General features: G+C 35.3%; 1 protein-coding gene across 22 annotated transcripts in view; it reads left to right on the forward strand.

Moving 5' to 3' along the window:
* DOCK9 (dedicator of cytokinesis 9) overlaps positions 1–18,042 on the forward strand; it is a 137,106-nt gene that overhangs the window by 53,810 nt on the left and 65,254 nt on the right. For all 22 annotated transcript variants that reach the window (XM_030036643.2, XM_030036662.2, XM_030036655.2 and 19 more), the window contains exons 6-18: positions 1,465–1,560; positions 2,184–2,318; positions 5,995–6,169; positions 7,507–7,574; positions 11,512–11,586; positions 11,686–11,826; positions 12,193–12,393; positions 12,526–12,648; positions 14,483–14,565; positions 15,005–15,127; positions 16,943–17,022; positions 17,105–17,292; positions 17,416–17,481. In XM_030036643.2, coding sequence (XP_029892503.1) covers positions 1,465–1,560; positions 2,184–2,318; positions 5,995–6,169; positions 7,507–7,574; positions 11,512–11,586; positions 11,686–11,826; positions 12,193–12,393; positions 12,526–12,648; positions 14,483–14,565; positions 15,005–15,127; positions 16,943–17,022; positions 17,105–17,292; positions 17,416–17,481 — 1,554 coding nt within the window. The remainder of the gene's footprint in view (positions 1–1,464; positions 1,561–2,183; positions 2,319–5,994; positions 6,170–7,506; positions 7,575–11,511; positions 11,587–11,685; positions 11,827–12,192; positions 12,394–12,525; positions 12,649–14,482; positions 14,566–15,004; positions 15,128–16,942; positions 17,023–17,104; positions 17,293–17,415; positions 17,482–18,042) is intronic.

The raw sequence follows: 18,042 nt of genomic DNA on the forward strand, positions 1-18,042 counted from the left end.
CTTCTGTTGTATCAAGCTGACTAGAATTTTTAAAGGAACAGATTGATGCATCTTTTGCCTTCTGTTTGCAGGTTTTTGAAGTTCACATGTACATATGCATGTGAATGTGCAAGCTAGACAGACAAAATAAGCTAGAAATAAATTAACTACTAACTTTTTACAGAATGTTCCTTGATTTAGTTCCAGAAACTAATTCATATTATGCCTAAATTTGGGTTTGATGTTCAGTTGTTGAACTAATGACTCTGTGCCCCTTATGTAATCACTTCTTGTTGCATGTTCTCTTAATAGCTGAGAAAAGGAATTAGAAAGAGTAGTTGAGGCCCTTGAGGAAGTTTCATGGTTTTGTTTTCAACTGGCTACTCAGCTAATTTTGAATGTTTGGATAATAAATTATCAGGAGTATTTCTCTTCTAGATGGTTGAAAATCTTCCTACATGTCTAATTCATTAATGTTTTTGTTGTGTCAGAATGGGTTGCGTCAACTGGAAACCATGGTAAAGTCAGCTTCGTACTGCTCTAAAAGATTGCTTGAACTGGTGATTTAATATTTATTCTGTGGCAATTGTAAATCTGTCATTTTGATAGTAGAGTACTGCTTTTTGGTAGTTGTTAACATCCTACGGGTTTTGATGTAGTTACTAAGTTCCATCAGCTGGCAGATGGAAGTGGTGTACAGGCAGTGGGTGTGATCCGCGATGCGTGCATTGGATCTGCTGTTTGTGAGCTTGCCATTACTGCCAAGTTTGGTCTTGTTCTCTTCAGAAAGCTTTGATTCCGATCTGTAAAAGGGCAGATCCAATTCAAGAATTCAAGACTTAGTTCTCTGTAAATTCTTAAGTAATGTCTTTGAAGTAATACATATAAAGCAAACTGGTTTGAGAAATCTCGATTGAAGTTTTGGATAAGCATGAGTTTACATTGTTCTTTCTGGTAATAGAAATTTGGTAAAAATTCTTGTACTGGAAGATTAGAATATATGAAAAAGCTTACAAAGTAAATGTAAGTAAATGTTTTGAGTTTTCCTTCTTTCCCTTATTTCAGTGGGATTCATCCTGACTAATATTTAGCTAACTAGAAGTTGGATCATCCTGCTGGCCATAGAGAAAACCTACATAAGTGGTGAGGTTACCTATCAAAAGTTAGATGAGGTCAGTCTCATCCCTGGTCTTTAAGTAAGATAATTGCAATTAGAAAGCTCTAGAATTTCAGCAGGGACTCATAGGACATTATTATCATTACATTATGAGCATAGCTATAGGTAACTATAATTATTTCTGCCTGTTCTCCAGTTAATTCTGTATTTGATAGCAAATGGATTTTTTTAAAATACAGATAACTTTTGTCAAATTATGAGCATAGGACCTTTTAAAAATGACTTCTGAAATTTTCGATAAATACAACAGTTTCAGACTGTGATGCAAAACTTTACCTTCCCCCCCATCTCTCTTTCTTCACCTCCAGGATGCAGCATCTCTTGGGTCTCAGAAGGGTGGAATAACAAAACAAGGATGGCTGTACAAAGGCAACATGAATAGTGCAATCAGTGTGACAATGAGAGTAAGTTTAAGAATGTCTTACACATGGCGAAAACTGAACACCAGTATTAAATATTGCTATGCCTTAAAGAAGTCAATTTGTATGTGGTTTACTTCTAAAAAAATTAATAAAATAGTGTGGGATGAAAGAGGGAAGCTTGTATGTAATTTATAGCTGTGCAATCTTAATTTCCTTTTATTCTACTTAAATCAGAAAAAATGCATTAAAAATCCAGTATGTGGGAGAAGTCCAGTGTTTTAAATAATTTTCTTAACTGGACGCTGGTGTGTTATTAGTAGAAAAGGGACTATGTAATATGAGTTTTTATTTGTATTGCCTCTTTATTTAGAAACAAACTTAAGTTATTTTTACGGTTATCAAAATAAATCTCTATTACATAGTATTAGTTTTAAATACATTTCAGTGGGGCAAAAATACTTTCAAATAGTACGGTACAATCTTGCTGCAAGTTTTTAAGTTAAACTTTTTTTTTTAATTAATGATTTCTGTTTTATTTTCTGAGGATACTGATTAGTTTATTTGTCTATAACCTACTGTGTAAATAGCACTTAGAGGTTTTGTAATATGAAGCTGCTTAATACTAGTGTTGCAATTGGTTTTCTTTCCTCCTTTCTCTTCACTAGTCATTTAAAAGAAGATTTTTCCACTTAATCCAACTTGGTGATGGATCCTATAATCTCAATTTCTACAAAGATGAAAAAATATCAAAAGAACCTAAAGGATCAATATTTCTAGATTCATGCATGGGAGTGGTTCAGGTAATTATAATTATTTCTGCCTGTTCTCCACTTAATTCTGTATTTGACAGCAAATGGATTTTTTTAAAATACAGATAACTTTTGTCAGATGTCGATAAGTACCCATTATGCAGAGGAACAATTAGACATGCTGCATCTTGCAAAAACAGTGAACGAGATTTTAAAGGGCAGGAGACTGAATTTTAAAAATCTTTCTGAAAAGAACATAAATTACTAATTGATATCAAGTACTTATCAAAAATATTAAACTAAATTTTAAGGCAAGCACACAAAAAAACCCAACCTTAAATCATGGCAAAGTAATGACAGCATAAAATTAAAGTTCATTTCAGTTACATTTAGTGCTTACATGAGCTGTAAAATGTCTTGCATAGCTTCTTGTGTGGGATTTTTGTTGTGGGAATTGTATTAAATTCAGTCACCCTTCCAGATGCTTTCATTTGACCTTTATAATGTTACTTTTATGTGCTTTTCTTTATTTTAAAAAGTTAAGGGCTTTGGTAAAATGTTTGTCAGTAGCAAGTGCCAAAGAAAAGATTTCTTTTTTTTCCTTGTGATTCCGTTATGTATTTACAGTACAGCATGTAACTGTTTTGTTAGGCACAGCATACCTGGAAAAAACTCTTGGGTTTTAGGGTTTTGTTAACTTGGATAGAAATAGGCAAAGTTTAATAAAAATTTATTTCTTAAATCTTTTTTTTTTTTAGTATAAAGTTGTTTGAAGATTTATGCAGAGAGATACAACAGCCTTACAGAGGCTTATTTTTTCCCAGATATTGTAATAATGGTTTTGGATACACATTTAATAGATACTTTGCATGGAAAGTCTTATAACTGTAATAAACTTAATCATATTGCAAGTTCTATATACAGATTTACACAAATTGTTTTGCCTTCGGGGTGCAATTCTGGCTGACTTCACTGAAATGAGTTCAGTTTGTGTTTTTAAAACAAACCAACAAACAAAGTGGTTCCTAAACACAGTTGTAGTCTTTGTCTTGCACTTAAAAGGTATCTTTCCTTCTGTTCCTCAGCTTCCTCTGCTTTGGTTGTCCCTCTCTCTGATAATACGTATTCTCCATCTTCGGGGCTGTTTCTGGCCCCTCTTGTTTCCCACGTAGGCAATGTTTCCCACTTAGGTTTCTCATTCTCCGCCTGTGGCTCTGGTACAGACTGTTGAGGGCACTACAATATTAGCTTACATCATCAGAAAACATTGAGATTTTCAGAATTTACAAATGAAAGCAAGGCACTGCAGCAAAGAGAAGTGCTAAGTCCTGCAGCTGGAGAGAACAACCCCAGGCACCGGTATGTGCAGGACAGGCCACCCAGCTGGAAAGCAGCTGACAGAAAAGGACCTGGGGGTCCTGGTGGACACCAAGTTGAACACGAGCCAGCGATGTGCCCTTGCTGCAAAGAAGGCCAATGGTATCCTCGGCTGCATTAGGGGGAGTGTTGTCAGCAGGTTGAGGGAGATCCTTCCCCTCTGAGCAGCTGAATAGTACTGCTGAGGCCATGCCTGGAGTCCTGTGTCCTCTTCTGGGCTCCCCAGTAAAAGAGAGACATGGGCGTACTGGAGACCAGAGAAGGACTATGGAGATGACGAAAGGAGATATGCTTCAACCTCCATCCCATGAGGAGAGGCTGAGAGAGCTGGGACTGTTCAGCCTGGAGAAGAGAAGGCTTAGGGGGATCTCATAAATGTATATAAACACCTGCAGGGAGGGTGCAAAGAGCACAGAGCTAGGCTTTTTTCAGCAGTGCCCAGGGACAGGACCAGAGGCAATGGGCACAAACTGAAACATGGGAGGTTCCCTCTGGACATCAGGAAACACTTTGTCACTGTGAGGGTGACCGAGCACCGGCACAGGCTGCCCAGGGAGGTTGTGGGGTCTCCGTCCTTGGAGATATTCAAAAGCTATCTGGACATGGTTCTGGGCCAACAGGCTGTAGGTGGCCCTGCCTGAGCAAGGGGGTTGGACTAGATGACCTCCAGAGGCCCCTTCCAACATCTAACCATTCCGTGATTCTATGTTTTCCTTTTTTTTTTTTTTTTTTTTTTTCTTTTTTTAAATCCTGAAAATCCCCTTTTTTCTAAATCATCTTTTCATGAAGTACTGTTCCATACTTTCTGTTCCATCAGTTCAATTCAAGTAAACTGAAATTTCCTCAGACTCTGTCAGAAGCTTTTTGGTTTTTGGTTTGTTTTTTTTTTTTTAATTACTGTTCCTTTGTTCTACTGCAAGTAAGGTTTTGGGCTGATACAGTAGTCTTTAAGTAAAACTGTACTTCAGATGCTTAAAGTTTATAGTTGTCTTGTATCTTGAACGCTATACTGTATTCTACAGTACCATCAGTGTTCACCTTGGCATCTGGATGTTCAGAACTGCATGTAGAAATTTGAGACTAGTTATGGATCAACATCAGGTGCAAACCCAAAATCAGTTAGTGCTCACTTCTGTGAAGCCAAGAAGTCATTCAATGGCTAGAATAAAGGGGTTAGGAAATAGCTATTTTCTTCACTTGAATTGTTGGTGAGGGGCAAGTTAATGAGATTTTCAACTATAAAAATATTATAAATAATGGCCCTTTTCCAGATGTGTGATTTTATTATTTTGTATTATGTACTGTATCCTCTCCGGCTGACCTTATTTTATTCATTGTTTTACTGTTACTTATTATTCGTGTTGTATTAGCATCTGGAAACTGTGGAAGTTAAAGGTTACTGTTAAGATTTTTCATTACTTCAGTACTGATTTTAATTGGTAAGACTGCCTTAGGTCTGGAGTCCATACATTTGTTTATCCTCCTCAACAGAAACTCATCTTTGGTAGAAAGCTGACCGTTTTGCCAACCAGTAGTTAGTCTGTTAATTGAAAATTAATTGAAAACCAAATGTTTAGTAAAAAACTAAATGTACTAACTAAAACGTAATTTGGCATTTAATGTAACTTAAAACAAACAAACAAAAAAATCCCTCAACCATTAAGTCTTATTGTTTATTTTAATGTTTATCTAATGAATTATCAATTTTTTTAAATTAAATTGATGATAATGTAGAATTTTCATTTAAGACTTGTGAATTCATTCATGGGAATATGAGTTAAGCTACGTAGCATTTGAAACCTTGATTTAAATTGTGCAAAAAAGATGACAGTAATGGTTGAGGAACAAAGAGGAATTGACTCCCAACTTCATGTATATTTAAAAGACTAGCAATATCAGGGCATTCGGGGTTGAGGTTGGTTATGATTTAACCTCCGGTGTAAAATCCCAACATGCAAATGATTCCCACTCTATTAATATTTGAGTTTTATGCTTTTTTTTTTAATTGGTGGATCTTAGTTAGCTTCACTTCTAGATGATCTGAGTACCTGAAGGCTTGATTTTTGAAAACTGAATTTTTTGTTGGTTTGGTTTTTTTTTTTTAAAATTATGACAAGCAGCATGATGAGCGGAAACTAAAAAATGGGCTGTTACTTTTCATACTTTCACTTGTTGCAGTAGTACAAATAACTTGAAAGGCTCAAATGTCAGAGAGGAAAAAGTGTAATTATAATATATTTGTTCAAAATATCAAATGTATGCTTTTGTTAAAAGATCTGAAATACATATAATTTTGATTGTGAGTAGACAGTATGTAAAGATATTATAAAGATCTTTTATTTTCTTATAGAACAATAAAGTCAGACGTTTTGCATTTGAGCTCAAGATGCAAGACAAGAGTAGTTACCTTTTAGCTGCAGATAGTGAACTTGAAATGGAAGAATGGATAAACACTCTGAACAAAATCCTTCAGCTTAACTTTGAGGCTGCAATGCAAGAGAAAAGAAATGGAGAGTCTCACGAAGGTAAGCAGGGTTTCTAGCAATGCTAATACAGTTATGTGACAATGTCTGCATAATGCATTTGGAAAGAAAGGCTTTACTGTGGCTAAATTTTTTTGTTTTCTTTGGTTATAAAATTATAGGCCCTTTCACTGTCTGTTTGAACTGATGAGAATTTTGGCCTTTTGGCATTAAAATAGCACTGTTCTGTATTGATTCCAATTGAGTTAAGTCCAGAATAGAATAATGAGACTGATCAGAAGTCTAGAAAAATAGAACCCACAATGAAAAATCAGGACCAAGGCAGTTTAAGGAAAAGAAAAAACTTAGGAGGGACTTGTTTTGAAATATGTAAAATGCTGCTGAAAATGGAATAATCTGTTCTGTGGTCACTGTAGGTAGAATAAGAAATTGTGGTTGCAGTAAGGGACTTAAATTTAGATGTAACTCCCTTGACCTCAAATATTTCCCACAAGTACTGAAATACATTGCTTGGGTGTCGAATCTTTTCTGTTGGACCCCTTTAAGAATAGGTAAGGCAGATATCCCTAACGAATGTGATGTTGTTATAGTTGGTAGTTTGGTGACAAGAAGATAGTCTAGATGCATTTTTCCCCCTTGAGAGTGGATGGGGAGGGCAACTGGTGTGAGACCAAGTGCATGCATATCCAGAAGAACCTGGAGGAGTTTATAGAAGGTTGTTCTCCTTACAAGTAGTACAATATACCAAAAAGGATCATTAGAGTTTAAAATGAGATATCACAGTCTTTGGTGAAGATTGCTGGAATTTAACATGATGTTTGCAACAAAAGCAAATTGGAAAAAGAGAAGCCTGTAGCTCTGTGAAAGACGTTTTAGTCAGTGGTCCCCAATTGACCTTAGAACTGTAAGATGCTTATAGCTGACTGAATGGTTGCTTTGTAAATCCAGTAACTGTTGGAGAGTAGAGCTAGGAACCTAATGAACAGAGGGAATGTGTTTTGAAATCAAGTCACAGTGCATAGTGGAAAGGCTAATGTAAATTTGTGCATTGAATCACCTTTCCCCATGCAGATATCAAAATTAATATTAAAGCTATTTTCTAGGTAAGATTAGAAATAACTGCTATTTTACCAGTATATGTAACTGGTTACATCCTCCAAGAAGTCACTGCATTGAAATGGAATTATGGAGTCATCCACAATCTGTTTATATTAACAATTGTCACTTTTGAGCGGGTAGGAGTTAAAAAAAAAAAAAAAAAAAAAAAAACAACCAAAAAAACCCAAATATTTTTGCTACAGAGTCTTGTGAATAGTTTGGTTTTTTGTTTGTTTGGGGTTTTTAAATTTGTTTTTTTAAATGTGATTTTATAATTTCAGATGATGAACAAAGCAAAATGGAAAGCTCATCAAGTAGTTTTGATAACTACTATCCTGAAATTGCCAAGGTAATATATATTGTAAATGCCAACTCAGGATATAAAGTACTAAACATAAGTTAGCCACATGAACTTTCAGTAAAGGTGAGGTACTGGCTTCTAGCTTCCAGTCAGTTTGTGGTGCTTTGAAAGCTTAGAAGCTCTTTCATGAATAGATGTGGTTATTGAGCTTCTTCATATTCTGCTTTTGGAAGCAAACTAGCTACTGTCTTAAAGTTGCTTATATAAATCTTGACATGCTGTTTAAAAGCAACATGTTTTATTATTTTATTAGTTTATTGTATTTTGCATATTTTCTATTGTTCTATTGCATGCAGGTAAGTGCTAAAGTATTTCTATAGAAATCTAGTTACACTGAAGTTTTATTCTTATAGTTAGAAGTTTGGAGGAGCTTAATAGCAGTGATGATGTGAATGTATTTTAAGATGCTTGTGTTCGTAACAAGCTGGCAAGTTCACGGGTACTTCCTGTATTGCCATAGTTCTTGCTTTTCAATTTTGTTTTTACAGAGGTGTGGTAGAAATAGAAATAAGAATAAAATAAAATAGAAGTAAATAGAAAATAACAGTAACTCTTCCTCAGGCCATTTGGAGACTTTATTTCAGTTCAATCAGTGACTTGTGTGTTGCAATAAGTTTTGTGAGTTCTCCAAGGGAGAAATTTTTGTTAAATCACCTAAGGCCTGCAGCTGGTGACCTTTTTCTATTGAAGCTGCAGAATCCAGACTCCTTCCTGTGACTTCCTTACTCTTTCTTCTGTGTGGCACAGTCTGCATTCTTGAAACTTTTCTGCTTGACCATGCTCTGGAATGTTCTCCCCTTCTTTTCTGAGGATCTGTCTGACCTAGTAACTACTCCTGAAGGGAGTGCAGCTTATAAACTGGGAACAAGCAGTAAAACAAATTCTATCTATTACAATAGCTAACGTATCAAAAGATCCTGTCAGAATACCTTAACAGGCTTTTAGCATCCAAATTGGTTGGCTGACTTAATTCTTTCTGTTGCTGCTTTGTAATCAAGTTAGCACAAGTACACAGAAAGCTATTATATGATAATCTCACTCCAGCTATGGCTGTATTTGGAAATTAATTTGGATTGTGGTGCATACAATCGAGTTTTCCTTGGAAGACCTGTAAGCATCAAACAGCAGACTTACAGGAGGCTATGGAAATTTATTTCAGAAACAAATATAAATTAGATGCTCTTATTGTATGGAAGATTTTTCTTTCTTTATAGTCAGAGTTATTGGAACGCTTAGGTTCCATATGACTTCCAGAGTGGACTTTTATTCAGGGCTGCAGCACCTCCATATAGTTTTAGTACTAAAAATGCTGCTTCCTGTTTCCGTAACCTTCTGATTGGAAGCATGCAGCTCTTTAAGACTAGGTATTTTTCTAGTGTGTTATTTTTCTCAGCTCTTTAAGCACTGGCTTTTTTTTATTCCATGGTTATAACCCATTTAAATTTCTGTTTCCTTCAAAATAAGGTTTTTAGTTTTCCCATTCTAGTTCATCTTTACTAAATACTACCTTTCAAAATAATTTGCTCTAATGTGTTTTTCTAACCTTTTTTCCCTGAGGAGAAGTACAGGGAAAAATCTGCCCATTTGCATTAGTACACTGTTTGTGCCTTAACTTGATTACTTTATATAAATGCTGTTTATTTTGAGGATTTTTTCATCCTCTATTCTTTCTTGCATTGTCTTTTCAGCTGTTATTTGGGTTTGGCTTTGGTTCTTTTTTCCCCAGTGGAAGACTTACAAGGCATTGAGCCTTCTTTTAGAAGAGTTTATAGTTGCTCCATTATTTTTGTTGGTTCTAGGAGGAGATTTTCACAATAGCTGACCTAATATCCTTATGAGGAAAGAGAAATTCCTTCAGGGGTGATTGTAGAGCACCTGACAATAGAGCAAACCCCAGTATTCCTAGGAAAGATTTAACCCTTGTGAGTACATCTCCAAGCCTTCATTTTTCTATCAACAGCTGTTAGTTTATGTTACAAAGTAAGAAAGATGGTATTGTGCACTTCAGTGCACAGATGTGTACGTATACATCTCAATCTGTCTGTCTGTCCTGCATACTTTATGTTCCTTTTACCTGTAACTTAAGTACCAAGAGTGAATGTAAGGGGTTTGTTTTGGTTTGGTTTTTGTTTCTTAATCTTCAGAGAAAACAAATTAGACCTCTACCTTAAATAACTATGTGACTGTCATGATCAGAGTGCCCAAATACCTCCTTAACCATTATGGGTCCCAGTATTCCTTGAGGTAGGAAAACATTGTCCCTGTTGTACAGATGAGGAAATGGAATTAGAGAGTCACTGCTGTGCCGTAGACTGGGTCGATGACTACATACATGTTCAGTTCCTGACTTCTGACCCACTGCCCCTGATCTGTCATTCAAAAATGTGTATTTTTATCTTGTCTCAACTTTAGTGCACAAAACACCAAAGAATCTAAAACTATTCAAGATGCTTTAGCTAAAAGTTTCCATCTTGCTGCTATGACTAGATCATCTTCCCCTTCAGTTCTTGCCACTGACTTTTCCCTTTCCAAACAGACATGCAACTTTCTTGCCATCTTTACACTTCTTCACAGTTTAGTCCTGTATTTCTCAATCATACCGGCTGTTGAGCAAGCAAAGTCTGCCAATACTCTACTGATATCAAGTGTCTGGGTTGTGTCTTTCACAGCAACTCTTGTCTTTTCTCCTGTGTGTGTTGAAGATAATGAAGGAAAGTAAATTAAATCCATTAGAGCACCTATACTCAAAATCACGCCTCAGAAGTTCCTCTTCTCTAGTGCGTCCTTTAGTCAAATTCTTTTCTTTATTAGTATTATCAACCTAAAATAGGATTTTGAGATCCTAGAGCTGATGTTTTTTTGGTTTTTTTTTCTTTTTCTTGAGATGTAGTAGAAGGTTCTTCAACCTCCAGCAAAGCAGATGTAGACAGTAGATCACTTGCAGCTGATGGTCAGTGATGAGCATTTTGGGTTGGTAACTTCTTTTAACCTGTACATGCTGATCCAAAAATATACACCTGTCTGTAATGTAATACTTGGTATCCCTGTTTAGCCAGCTACTACTTTGGGAATGGCAACTCTCCTACGTGGGTAATTTTGGCACATGCATATGTCCATTTGTCATGTCCTCTGACTTTAAAAATCATAGAATACTCTTTAAATAATACCTTTTTTTGAAAAAGTAGACTATGTATACCATCAGTTTTCACATTCTATTTTGTTCCACTTTACTTTTGGTTTACTGTTTGTAGGTAGATATCCACAAATCCCAGGCAGGATCAGTGTACAAGTGTACTCTGCAAAGTAACTTTTAAGTGTGAAGGTTTTATGTTTTGGAAATGTGGGGGTTTTTTCCATCTACCCATAGGAAAACCACTTCTTTGGCAGTAGAGCTCAAGAAAAGAAAAAAGGGGGGGGAAACCCCACCCCCAAAAAAGCAAGGAAAAAAAAAAGAAAATGGGCTCTGATGGTGTTTCTTACTTTAGGTAACCTGTTGTTTCCTGAGCAATCTTACGGTCTCAGGATAGCTCTGAACTTTAACCTAGATCCATGCCTTTTTTTTTTTTTTTTTTTTTTTTTTTTTTTTTTTTTTAATAAAATAGTGTTATGAAAGTTATTTATTGTTTAAGGAGGCTACACTGGAGTACGCTTTGCATGAGCTTGAAGGTTACATGTTGCTGATGTACGTTTTTGTGTTTTGAGGCCTGGAAAAGCCTTTAGAGGAGAGTAGCCTTTTCTCACTTTTTACTTGGACATGATGGAGCAATTTGAACTAAGGAGTTGCAAAGCTCAGTTAGGGAGAGAAGAGTGCATGAATTAAAAACATGTAAAGCTCTGAACATCACAGAAAAAGGAATGAAATTAAAAAACCACTTTAATTTAATAGTGTCATACTAAGACTTTTTTTTTTTTTTATTTTGAACAGAGTACCAGAGAAGCAGAAATCAAATTGAAAAGTGAAAGCAGAGTTAAACTTTTTGCCTTGGATCCAGATGCACAGGTTATACTTTTTTACGAGGAAGCATGTTATTTTTCTTTTATGTTGATCCTTTTGAGATGAGAAACAACTAACCTTAATTTTTCATTTCTCTTTTTAAAGAAACTTGACTTTTCTGGTATTGAGCCAGAAGTGAAGCCATTTGAAGAGAAATTTGGAAAAAAAATTCTTGTGAAGTGTAATGATTTATCTTTTAATTTGCAAAGCTGTGTTGCGGAAAATGAAGAAGGACCAACGACAAATGTAAATAATTCGTCTAATTTTTTTCTGTTAATCTTGTAATGAATGTCTTAATATTTTGTTGGCACTATTCTTAATGGCAGGAGTTCCTTGCTGTGATTGAGAAACTTATATTTTGGGTTTTTTTTCTACTCCTTTAAATCAAAATTGGAGCCTAAATCCTACAAAAAGTAGAAACTTTGTTTCTAATCTTTTTGTTGTGTTGTAGAAAGTGAAGTTTTTCTTTTACTGTCTTTTATGCTTTGTCAGTAGTATCTAGAGTGATGTCTGTGTGTGTTTATAAAAATGTAACTCATCTTCCTTTCATACACATCCTTACAGTAATATAGATGCCAGCAATGATACTTGATTCTCTTTTTAAATGTCTAGGTAGAACCTTTCTTTGTCACATTATCACTATTTGATGTTAAAAACAACCGGAAGATTTCAGCAGACTTCCATGTTGATTTGAACCACGCCTCAGTAAGGCACATGATACCCAATGCATCTCAACAAATGACAAATGGCAGTGGTGATAGCTTACACAGAATTCAAGACATTCATGAAACTGTGTTACAATATCCAAAGCAGGTAAGAACTAGTAACCTAAAGAATTAGTAGGATTTTGGATAGAAGTAGGGAGTTTTCCTACATACTTTATATTATGTGCTGTAAAATGTATGTGCATTTTCCTTTAATATTAATCTCCTGTTTTATTTCTAGGGAATATTCTCAGTCACATGTCCTCATACTGACATTTTCCTCGTGGCTAGAATAGAAAAAGTATTACAGGGAAGTATTACACATTGTGCTGAACCATATATGAAAAGTTCAGATTCTTCAAAGGTATGTTATCTTCTTCTGTGGCATGGAAAGATCCTGAGGCAAGACAGGTTGATTTCAAATTAAGAAATTATCAATCAAAATCTTAGTTCTTTTATAGGAAATTCAGATAACTGGATTATTTGATTTAGTGAGTTGTAGTTATTACTAGTAGCTTATTAATTGAAATGTTAAAGTCTAACATTATTGGGAAACATTTATTTAGCTTTTTATAATCATGACATAATCTGTAATTTTTATAATGGCTATAAATAAACTGATTTGACAAAAGAGTATTAGACTTCAATGTGAAAGGTGAGTTCAAAATTATTGAACAATGAAATATTAAATATAGGTCAGAAATTAACTGTATGTCTCTCTCAGTTAATGCATCTTATTTACTGTATCATTGTCGTTGACTTTTCCTTTGTCTCGCTTTTTGGTGACTATAGTTTACTGTAACTTTATCTGCACTCTTGCTGTTTTTTTCTTCAGAACATTGAGATCATTAAGCCTCTGTGTCTATGTATAAAATGCTTTGCAGATTTGATAGAACTCCAAATCACTTCTGGAAATAAACCACTGAAACATCTTAACTTTGCGGGAGTCTAGGATGACATAATGTTTTAAAGTTTTCTGAAACATATCTACAAGAAGCTTTGCCAGTTGCTGTTTCTTGTTTGTCGCTGAAGAAATAGAGTTTTAATTTCATTCATTTACAGTTGTGCTTGAATGGTTAGACCAGGATACTGGGACAAAAGATTTTTTTGTAAGCGATGTCAGCGACTGTTGATATTCTGGTTTTCGGCTAGTGAAAGGGAAGAAGGAAGGGTTAACTTTCAGTCTCTGCAGAGGAACAGTGTTCTTTCCTGCTGATTTAATGCTGGCTAAGCTACATGTTAAAAAAACTGTATTTTTCACTTGGTCTTAATATAGATCAGACTACTGATTTGCTTTTCCAGGAATACTTGAGATTTTTTTTCAGCTATCGTTGGCAAACAGCAGCTTTGTATTTTAGGAGTCTGGTTTCAAAGTGTATGCTGACTGTTACTGAGTTAAAACAAACCTGAACTGAGTAACTGATTTTGCTGGTCTTGGGCTGGAGCCACATGGGAAGGTTAAGTAAGCCCAAGTGTTCCCAAATTTGATGCCAAGTGCTAGACTTGGGTTGCCCTGTGCTGCAGGAGTAGCCAATAGGAACATTCATGGTTCTATTAACTTATGCTGTGCATTTCTGGTATTCATTTGCTTATAATTTTATACAATTGAACACTTAGTTTGAATTTTTTTCTGTTCTTGTTCTCTTGGATTATGCTGAAACAAAACAGAACAGTACCAGCTATATAGGCCTCCATGTGTGTCAGTGCAATGAGCAAGTTCTCCCTGTGTTCTGTGTGTACCTGTAATACAAGTATTGCAGAGTATTTTACGATTTACTCTGCAGGAATGTGTTCTGGTACAGGGTACGGGGGGGGGATGTTTTTATCTGGAGTCACAATTTTGTCTTAAAAACCAGTTGAATTTTGCTCTAGCTTGCATATGAGTTTTATATATAATAATTTTTTTTCTTGCTTAATTAAATATGTATTATCAGGAGTGTAGATGGGTCTGTGTTTTCATCCATGAAATGCTGTGAAATCAGCAGGCCCTGCTTAACCTGAAATGAGTTGTTAAGAGGTATTTTCATTTGTCTTTCACTTGCATGCTTAGGATTAATCTTCTAAAGAAAATTTTCCAATTCATATCAGTGTCAATATGTGGGTTTTTTGGGTTTTTTTGGTTTTTTTTTTTTGTGTGTGTAGTAACGGTGCAAAAAATGCAGCTTTTAAAACCTGGTTATTTCTTATGTCCCTTGCAGGTTGCACAGAAAGTTTTGAAGAACGCTAAGCAGGCATGTCAGAGATTAGGTCAATATAGAATGCCTTTTGCCTGGGCAGCTAGGTAAGGACAGATCTTGTCAATCTGTCTTTTTTCCGAACTTTAACATTATTCTCTGCATCGCGCTTCTTGTAAAACTTAACGTGCTATTTACATTATTTCTTCTTTTACTTTCAATTAACCAAAGATTTCCGACAACCAAACTTACACTTCAGCTTTGTAGTAGGAAAAAAAGTTATAATCATTCATTGTATTATTATTCAAACCATTGAATATTGCCAACTGTTTTCTATTGTCTGTATTTTTTATTTTACTGAGAATGAAATGGTTCACGCTTGATTTGTTAGACTGAGCTATGTTAAAACTTACCTACAATGACAAGAGTATTAAATGCTTAATATGAAGGATGGTACAGTATTTTCTAATTTGTAGTAAAGACATTTCCTGAAGTGAATTCCAACACTTTCATAAACTCAGCTGAAAGCAAGATTTTGACTTTCAGGACGCTGTTTAAAGATGCCTCAGGAACCCTGGACAAAAATGCAAGATTTTCTCCTCTCTTCAGACAAGACAGTAATAAACTTTCAAATGAAGACATGCTGAAATTGTTAGCAGATTTCAGGAAGTAAGTCTAATTTCCCCACTTTAAAAACCAAAACCAAAACAACCACACCCCAACCCATCCCCCCTCACCCCCACCCCCCTGGTCCCACCATTTTTTGTTATGGTCTTGAACTGGAGCATCTGATCTTTTGATGTATGTATTTATATGTTTTTCACTTCAAATAGAGAAGTTGTATAAATATAATCAAGGCCCTCATACAAACTGCAGATCTTTGCTTTGCAGTGTTTGGGGGCTACAAGAAGGCCTGAAGTATTATGCCATGTCTAATGTGCAGTAAGCATCATATCTTGAAGTAGCTCTGTGTTAGGAGTTATGCTTGCACAATACACTCTTCTGGTTATCAAAGGAAAACAAGTATGAGCATAAATCAGATGTTCACTGACTCTGGACAGAGAGTGCTAGCTCTCAGGGAAAGGGATTCAAGGCATTAGCAAGTCCACCTTCCTTGGGAGTGCATGTGGCTCAGGATGCCTAAATAACAGAACATCGGTCATCCTTTTTTACAAAGTATTCCTAAAGACTGCATCAGTTTGTGTGCAAGGCTTAAGAATCTCCTACTGACAGATGACCCTATTAATAAACTAGTTTTAATCCCCTTTCTTATTAAATAGGATGTAAAATAATAGAGCAATCTTTGCTGCTTTGCAAAGGCATTTCCACTTCTGTTATGGTACAGTTAGCTGGAATTTTATTAATCTGAACAATCACTAATTGCAAAAGGCTTGGGCTATAGTTTCTTTATTTTATTCTTGATACCAAATCTGATAAGGGGATGAGGTTTGTGATAGATACTTTAATTCCATTTTAGCAAGCTGCTTAAAGTTTCATTGAAGTTTACATAGCATGGAAATTGCTGTATACTGATACTCCTTGCCATAAACAATGTTATTGAAACTGAAACTAATATAGTAAATTAGCCTGCCACATCACTTTACTTTGTGAATTAAGGAAGTGCTTTTGGTTATTTCAGCATCCTGTTTGTGAAATTGTGTACAGTAATTCACAGGAATTTTATTAAGAAAGAGATTGTAATGTCTAAGGCTTAACTATTGGAATTAGAATTCAGACTCCATCCAGAAAAAGTTGTTTGCTTCACAGCATGGGGTTGCATTTTTGGGAAAATTTTGCATCCTCTTCCTCTGCAATAATTTTGAAGAATCATGCTGCTGACCTTACTAATAAAGGGTTCTGCACTGGTGTTTTAACATAGAAAATACTCCTTCAAATTGTATTTCTGAATTAGCTACATTTATAACATCTAAGAAATATCATAGTAGGCTAGTTAATTGTAAATATTTTGCAGGTTAAGTTATTACTCTAGAAGAAGGAAGAGGGAGGAAAAAAATTACTGATTAGAAGATGCATTTTGTTAACTTACTGATTGCTTTCCCCCTTTGCTCTTCCCCCAAGTTTACCCAATTACCATAAATGCTTATCCACTGGCCATTGAGATTTAAAAAGCTTACTTATAGGTCCCCTCTTTGCTGCAAATGATAGTGAGTTATTACATGGCAAACAAAACTTATCTTTAACAAAGGTTTTCATTTTGATTTAAAGAAAAACATCATGCTTTTTCTTAACCTTTTCCACGCTTGTGAATAAAACCTTACTTTTTTTTGAGAATTTAAAGGGGAAGTAAACTGTGAATCTAGGCAAAAAGCAAGAGCAGATCAGTCATCCACCCATAAACCACCTTTCCTCTCATACTCCTATTTCAGGATATTACTTTTGCCTCTGTTTCCTATTATCTCTTTTCTCTGGCATCTGATAGTTTTGCATTTAGCCTGACTTTGAGGTTTTTTTTCCTTCCTATAGACCTGAAAAGATGGCCAAACTTCCTGTTATTTTAGGAAATCTGGATGTTACAATTGATAATGTGTCACCAGATTTTCCAAGTAAGTATTAATAAACACTGTTAAATAGACATTCAGGCTTTTTTCTCTTCAGTTTTTTATTGGGTTTTTTATGTATTTTCAGATTATGTTAACTCATCATACATTCCCATGAAACAGTTTGAAAACAGTACCAAGACACTAATAACGTTTGAAGTAGAGGAGTTTGTCCCCTGTATACCAAAACACACTCAGCCTTTCACCATCTACAACAATCATCTTTATGTTTATCCAAAGCACTTGAAATATGACAGTCAAAAGTCGTTTGCAAAGGTGAGTACAGGAAGACTATACATTCTTCTTTCTCAGGTTTAGTTAAGATTGTTTACATATTATATTTCTGTGATGATCCTTATGATTAAGTGTTCGGGTTTTTGTTTTTAAATACTTCTTTAGGCTAGAAATATTGCAGTATGCATTGAGTTCAAGGATTCCGATGAAGAGGATTCTTTGCCTTTAAAGGTTAGTCTTTTGATTTTTGCAACTAATAAAAGAAAACAGTGAACAGTTAGCTAAGTAATACGGTAGTACTTGACAAATTTGTCTAGTTTGGGATGGCAGCTTTCTGTCCTCCTTTTGCATTTGGCATAAGACTAATTTCTAGATGATTTGCTTGGTTTTGATATAAAAGATTACTAAAGAACCCTCTGAGCACTTCATTTCTTTATATCAACAAAAATTCCAAGAATAAACTTGTTGCAAACAATGGTGGCTTATGCCTACTCCACAGGAGGAATTCTTTAAGTTAAAGCACTAAAGCTTTAGATCACCTGCAGAGCCAAGCTCTGTGTGTGTTTATGAGCTACCACAGTGTATAAGAGATGCCTGGAAGCAAAGAAGTAGAAAAATGTATAGAAATCGTGACGTGAAATCACAGTGTCAGCTCTACTGCACAGTGAACGAACTACAGATCATGTAATCCCCTGTCTGTGCAAAGGAACCAAGTTAAACACAAGTTAAAATACTTCAAGTTCTAGGTGAAACAGATTCTAAGCTGAGAGTGAAAGAGGATCACAGGGGTTT

Source organism: Aquila chrysaetos, chromosome 14 (genome assembly GCF_900496995.4).
Source record: "Aquila chrysaetos chrysaetos chromosome 14, bAquChr1.4, whole genome shotgun sequence".
NCBI lineage: Eukaryota > Metazoa > Chordata > Aves > Accipitriformes > Accipitridae > Aquila > Aquila chrysaetos.